The following is a 7,563-nucleotide window of genomic DNA, read 5'->3' on the forward strand; positions in this document are numbered from 1 at the left end:
TTCCAGAACTCATATCTCCAGCCAGATCAAGGTAAACTGACCTCCGGTAGATCTTCATCTTCGCTTGCGAGAAACCCGAGGACCGCCACCAAAAACAAAGCAAGACCAGCAGCCCCCACGCCGCCAGTCCCTCCTGCCGGATCACCAGGGAAGAGGACGACGTCGCGGATCATGCTTACCACCGCCGAACCGTCACCGGGGGCGGAGGCCGCCACCGCTCCACCGAATCCTCCATAGCTACCGACGGAGAGCATCAGGCCCCGGGCAAGTAGTCGTGCCACCCGGCTTCCTCCACCGGCGCTTCATCACCTCCCATGGAACACCGCCACGGAAACCCCTCCCCCCTCGTCGTTTGACGGAAGGGGCGCCGCCACCGCCGCCGGGGCCGGGGCTGTGGCCGGGGCCAGAGCCGGGGCCGAGGCCGAGGCCTGCAGCAGCGGCGGCTGAGGGGCGGCGGTCCAGGGGCGGCTGCTCGGGGCGGGCGGGAGAGGAGGAGGGCGGCGGCTAGGTTAGGAGCAGCGTCAAGTTCTTGGCTTAGCTAAGAGTTTAAACGCGAGAAAAAGTGGCTTATTTCATAACCATCATTTTACAAAAGTTATTCAAGATTAATAAATTTTATCTTAGGGCAACACCTAAAACTAAAAGTACAATTATTTGTGAACTAAGGGAGTAGAACTAAAACCCTTGGCTCGTAATTAGATATCTCTGATATTTAGGGCTTGTTTCTGGATATTTACTTGTGAAGTATGGCTGGGTAGGTGTAAGCCGTCTCTCTCTCTCTCTCTCTCTCTCTCTCTCTCTCTCTCTCTCTCTCTCTCTCTCTCTCTCTCTCTCTCTCTCTCAAACGAAGATGACTAGCTACGAGTCGTTTTGCTGAGGCTCCAACTTGCTGATGGGAACTTAATTCGTGATCAAACTTGATGCACATTTGTGCTCAAAACACACTTGAATTTAAGTGCACAACCAGAAGAGCTATATGTTTAATCAGAAACTCGGAGCGCTGCATGACTAGCCAGTGTCATTCGTGACATATTCTAGCTAGCTAGGTCAGAATCGCATTGCGACCTTTTTAATCTTCTGTCCACAGCTCCATGATCCAAACAATTAAATCAATAGATAAACACACAAATTTTGTCCATTTATTTAGCGCATGATCTAAATGTACGCAAGATCGACATGCGATAGTCCAGAGATCGATCGATGACACGATCGTAGTAATTAAAACTTCACTAGACACACGTGGGTACGTAATTTTAAAAGGACATGCATGCATGCATGCACACACACACACACACATGGAAACTGGAATACATACAACCAAGATCGATGATGACACGTACGGCGCCATGATCGCCTGATCCATCGTTTTTTGCATGCAAAGTCTGGTCTTGATCGGAGCTAATTGCCGCCCCCGCCGCCGCCGTCTACAACGCTCAGGCCGAAGTGGAGACGAGGAAGATGAGCCCACTGCATACATGAGCAAATACACACAAGTCAATATGTTCGTGAGAGTGAGACCATGTATATACTTGAAGTGCAGCGCCGAGCTAGCTAATGGAGAAAAAGATGGGATAAGGATGATTTTACAAGAAGTTAATAAGCTGGATCCAAAAATGTAGAAAGTTAGCCAAGAAATTAACGGGGAGCAGCCTCCAAACTGCTGTAGACAAAACTTTCTCTCATTGTTGAAATATCAAACCTCAAAATATCTCAATTTATAGTTGTCGTATAAATGATTTGGTAGGTTGCTATGCCTCAACAACTATATATATATGTACACTACAGGGGAGGGGATTAATGGAAACGATCTTGCATCTCAATCTTTTCTTTCCCATTTACATAGTATTATCAGATACCCACTTCTCTCTCTCAACAACTATATTTCGACTCAGACACTTTTTCAATTGTTCAGTACAGATACATGGCGTTTTAAGATCTTTATTTACTATGATGTCGTCTGGATCCCTTCATTGGGTTGACAACTTGACATCAATTGGTAGCTTATAAACTATGCCAGGGCCAAATAGTTGCGGACAATGATGAAAAAGACCGCTTAATACAATTTTATATGAAAGTAGTGCTTCCAGTTCTAAGTTTAGTTTTGTCGTAAATGTAAGCTAGCCACTTTTGTATATGTATGCTTTGGAACCACTATATGGAATGTCTTGATAACCGGCATACTCAATATACCGGAGGGTGGCTTCACTTCACTCTGTGATGACTGAAACCCTTGGGTAAAATTTACTACAATTAGGAGTACTTACGTTCTTTGCAGCAGTACTAAATGCCTCCCGGTGGCTAATCTCAGGGTTGCATGATTTTATCCTCTGTATCTCTTCCCTGTTAATTGAAAGCGTGTTTTAATTAGTGAACAAATCTACAAACATATGTATATTAGCAATACAGAACCCACATATTTTTTATATATAAAAACCAAATTTACGTGTCTATATTCTAGGAACTGCTCCACCATATCTGAAAATTAAATGGAAAAGAACAAAATTACCAATACATAAGTATACTGGTGTAAACACATTTATTAAATGTTTATGTAAGCATGAGATCAATATGGATTGGAGTGTAAAAGCTAAGTCATTCATTGAACAAAGGTGGCAAGTAAATTTATTTCACTATTTTAGGTACATATTAACAAACTGATAGTACATCTCCGTTTTTAGTTGCAGTTTTTACTGAACATTTTACTGGATATGTTAGCTATATGCTCCATCGGTCATATATATGGGTTTACAAGGCCTGCACGTATTTTAAGAAAAAACATGACTTTTAATTCCATTAAAAAAAGTAATTCCCCATAAAAAACTAGAATTGCATTCATATTTAAAAGAAATTTTCAGTGGTATAATTGTAATTGCATATCACTTATATTTTGCAGATCGAATTACTGGTCGAAGATTTCTCAAAATATGTACCGGCCTTATTAACCCACAGGAGGGAGTAGCACAAGTTTTCAGTACAATTAGTTGATAGTTATTGAGCTGGTTGTCTTCTAGTTTAAGCACACTTTCGACATGGATATTCAAATTATTTAGGGTTTAACCATCTTAAGGCCTTGCTTATAGAATGCATAAGTTTGTTTCAATATTACTGCAGCCAACAATACCAGAAATTTCGTCTTTGCCGAATATGCAAAAGACTCGGCAAAGGCTTCCCGGAGCACGGCAAACACACGGCAGAAATGTCTAAGTGGTGGTTTCATCTTGAATTTTCACAGATCGAATTAAAAACTGATTTACCCTAGCTATAACCAAAAAGAAACCTTATTTAATTAGTACTTCCACTAAACTGATAATAACATGAACGTATTTGGTTGCACTAGAGAAAGGAGATTACGCAGTTTCATAATAAACAAAAATAAGGGAAATGCATTATATTAAAAAAAGATGCTCACTAGTGAAAATCTAAATGAACGATTGAACAAACAAAAACACATGGCTTCATGCAATTAACATTTTTTTGCAATATACGTGCTTAATTTTTTTTTGATGCAAACAGTTCCCATCAAAGTTAAAGTAAAACAAGTCTCTGAGGATTTACCAACTGATTAAAATGACCCATAAGAATTTTTGTATCTTTACAGTGCAAGCATAAGCGTAGTGGTGACCCAAAGACCGGAATACTGAAATTAGTGACGCTAGCTCATTGGGTAGTTGATGGACCAATTGATCTAGCCAATCAAAATGACCTTCAAATTATTAATTATAATTAGTTTTCATAGCTTTGATTGTAGAGTTCAGTTGTGCTGCAACTTTATATGTTGTACAAGAGAACAATATGTATGGTGTGAGATCTCACTTGATGAATCTGTTGTACGCAGATGGTACACGCTGTCTCTTCTCTGGGGCTGAAAACAACAATAATAACTTATTACTTAAGATACTTATAAAAACATAAATTAGGTACTTCAGTCAGTCATGTAATCATCTTGTACATGGTAATTACTCGGGTCAGGGAGAGTAAAAATAATGTGCTCACCGGTTCAAATCATGCTTGCCATGTTTATTTACTTAAAGCAGATATATTATCAGGTAATGTGTGTGTTCGTAGTGAATAACAATGTAAAAAAGTTATATACAGTGCGTCAATAAATCATATTTCAAGAGATGAGACAAGAAAAAATGAAAAGATCCCACATACGGCGTATCGCTGACACCTGCTGCTGATTGATCGACATCGGATACATTGACAATGTCCGCTGATTCCTAGCAGCTGGCTCATAACTCCCAAAATTATTCGGGGGAACCCTGTTCTGGACCTGAATAGACACATAAGCAAGTAGCCGTTACTTGTAAATGTTGGTGGAAAATCTTGATCAGACTAAGTAAATATCATTACTGTTTATTCAAAAAATAAAAACTGGATTACTATAGTTGATATTCCTGTCAAAATGTCTAATCGTCACAGATTATGAATGTAATTAAATTTTAATCATGGGATAAAAAGTATTTTTTATCAATGTGAATCAAAAGTAGCTAGAATCATTTTAATTCTGGACCTGGTGATCTTGAGCAGTGCGTGCTTGATGGAAAGGGCCAAGATCCATGGAGAGCACCATTGTGCAATGCCCACATCTCACAGTAACAATGTTGTAGGAACAATTGTTTGGCACATTCACCTGCAAATATATGCGTGTGCATCAATTGCTTAGATAATTGCTAAACCCTCTATCCATGTGTTGTATTGCTGAACATACTAGTATATTATGCAAAGTGTAATCTTTTTCTTATATAGGGTGTGAATTTGATTGCATGCATTAAATTCTTTCCCGCAGATAATATGTGGCCCCGTTGAGCTACAAGTCTACAAGTAGTAGCTCCATTGTATATAGCTATGTCTATATGGTTGTCATACATAAATAATTTAGGTTAGATCCCCAAATGAACAGAATGAAGTAACAGTTTAGAATTGGCTAGCCTACAGTCAACAGGTTAGCTAGTTACTATGTGGAATAGTGGTTAGATCTCTCTCATTCTATCACCAAAAGAGAGAGAGAGAGAGAGAGAGAGAGAGAGAGAGAGAGAGAGAGAGAGAGAGAGAGAGAGAGGTATGGGAGAGGGCTGGTTGGAAATTCGACATATGATAGAAAAGGTGGAGAGTTGTAGCCTTGTAGGAGCTATGAGAAGAAGTGGTCAATGACGATGGTCAATGAGTTGTAGGTACGAATGCATGGAAAAGGTGCACCATGTCTATATCCATATCGTCCCCTGATCATGAGAAAGCAAATGGCATCACCTCCAGGTGACAGGCAGACATGACATCTCGGCCGGGTTTAAAACAACAAATCTCTCTCTCCCTCTCCCTCTCTCTCTCTCTCTCTCTCTCTCTCTCTCTCTCTCCCTAGGGCATGCAAGATGCGAAAGTGGAGGAAAACTTTATACAGGTGAAAGTTCATGCCACCGTCTCGATCCAGCCTCTCTTTCAGCAGAACACACATAACACACAGACCCCCCACCTGCCCAAACATCGAGAAAGAGGAAAATGACATGACAAGCAGATCCACTTCCCTCTGCACATGCGCAGAATGACCCAGTGAGAGAGAGAGAGATTGTGTGCTAGGTTAAACCTTTTTTTCGTAATTAATATAATAGCTCAATTAAGCTATTGAGTCCACCAGCAGTACTGGTGTAATATCACATGAAGAAACTAAAGTAATAGTCAAAGGAGGACTTAATCATCTGCACGCATGCATGCATATAAAGTTCTGACCTAAAGAGTATATCTCAAGAAACCATATATGAAGACTATTTTCTATGAATTACTCTCAGGAAAATCATTATCCCATGTTCCTCACAAGATAATATCCGGTTATGCATGGAGAAATCTGTAACTTTTCTATAGAAAAATCTACAGTGAATGATAACCTTTAATTCACATTCACATAATTTATATCGGAATCGTCGCATAAAATAGTGCTGGATCTGAGTTCTGCGTGCTAGCTAAAGTGTGGATCTATTCTCAACTAAACAACATTTGAAACAATATAATTAGATGGTTCAAAGAGAAATAGTGTTCCTAATGACAGGAAACAACAGTACATCTGGCCGTAATGAAGGAGATACGGAGTAACATTTTTTTCTTGAAAAGGGGAAACAAAATGATGCAATGATATTTTTTGGGCGCTGATGAAATATATGAACCGATCCTTGAATTCATACAATAATGGTGCCGACAAATTTGTGCACCGGTGTTACTTCATTCATGCACTTAGAAGATTATTACTGAAAACCAATATTCAAAACTAAAATGTAAGTGGGCAACTCTACTGAAAATACAATTTTATATTTGAAATTGAATTGTTGTACGTAGCCAAGAAGTATGCAGTGAAGGCCTGTTCCCCATAACTATACGAGCTGTACTGTTGACCTCAAAAAAATGATGTTGACTTCTTCATAAATCGAACTGTATATCCATGGATCCAGATAACTAAAGATGTGAATGATAAAACTCAGATTAGTGGAGAGAGTCAGAGAGAGATAGAGAGAAAGGGAGATATGATACACGCAGAGAGAGAGAGAGAGGGAGAGGGAGAGGGAGAGAGAGAGAGAGAGAGAGAGAGAGAGGCAGAGGGGGAGAGAGAGAGAGAATGGTGTACCACAAGGATGGTGTTGCAATAGTTGCAGTTGACATAGCAAACTTGCTCCGAGGCGAACTGGACAGACGACATTTTTCCTCAAGAACGATCTCCAAGCACGCCTACTCGCGGAGGACGAGGAGGGAGCGACGCAAGAGATATGTATAAACAGAACGACGCCTCCTGTACCCTATATACTTGAGATCTAGGAGACCACAGACAAATTATTTCCTCTCAGTCCTTTTGATTTGTGGAGGAAGCTAGAGAGACAGAGCGCTGTGAAGGAAGCTGGCTAGAGAAAGAGAGAGAGGATAATAGGCAAGGAGGAGAAAAGAAGTTTGGTGGGGAGGCTAGGACAGTGCAGCCGAGAGAGAGAGGTTGGAAAGATCAAGCAAGCAACAGTGGGAGACAGAGCAGCTATTAGCTAGCAAGTATCTTGTGCCAATGACTAACTAGCTACCCATTGCAAGCGCGCTGTTAGCCCCTGACTCGGTGAATTTTTCTTTAGGTTAATTTTTCGCTCCTCTTACATGACAAGGTGTGCTGGTCGGTTTCCTCAAAATGTCAGATTCGTTTAAAAAAAAACACTTATATTATGAACAATTAGAAAATGGTACACCCCAAATTAATTGACTCCACCCTGTCTAGGTACGGATGTTTTTTCGATAAAGGGAATATATTAATATCAGAAGATACCAATTACACCCAGCCTCTGCAACAACGCACCATCCTAATGACAATACGGATGCACACAGCCAAAAAAGAGAAAATAAGCTAAGAAAAAAGAGTCCCGCCATAGCATTCCAGCCCTAGCAACAACAATACAACCACCACCATGACAACACCTGAACTCCGACTCTTCAAAGCGACGCCTCCAAGAAGGAACGGTGCACCAACGCCGTCGTCGCCCGATCAAAGATCTTAGGTTTTCACCCTGAAGATAGTCCGCGCATTCAAAACACTTAACAATCACA

General features: G+C 40.6%; 1 protein-coding gene across 1 annotated transcript; it reads right to left on the minus strand.

The window, feature by feature from the left end:
- Positions 1-1,113: 1,113 nt before the first annotated feature.
- On the minus strand, positions 1,114-6,977 carry LOC124677146 (protein YABBY 1-like). Its single transcript, XM_047213149.1, has 6 exons — positions 6,611-6,977; positions 4,514-4,633; positions 4,156-4,273; positions 3,814-3,862; positions 2,265-2,340; positions 1,114-1,467 (listed from the first exon to the last, which is right to left on the minus strand). The coding sequence occupies exons 1-6, from the start codon at positions 6,680-6,682 to the stop codon at positions 1,399-1,401; spliced, it is 504 nt and encodes a 167-aa protein (XP_047069105.1). The 5' UTR covers positions 6,683-6,977; the 3' UTR covers positions 1,114-1,398.
- Positions 6,978-7,563: the final 586 nt, after the last annotated feature.

This window comes from Lolium rigidum, chromosome 7 (genome assembly GCF_022539505.1).
Source record: "Lolium rigidum isolate FL_2022 chromosome 7, APGP_CSIRO_Lrig_0.1, whole genome shotgun sequence".
NCBI lineage: Eukaryota > Viridiplantae > Streptophyta > Magnoliopsida > Poales > Poaceae > Lolium > Lolium rigidum.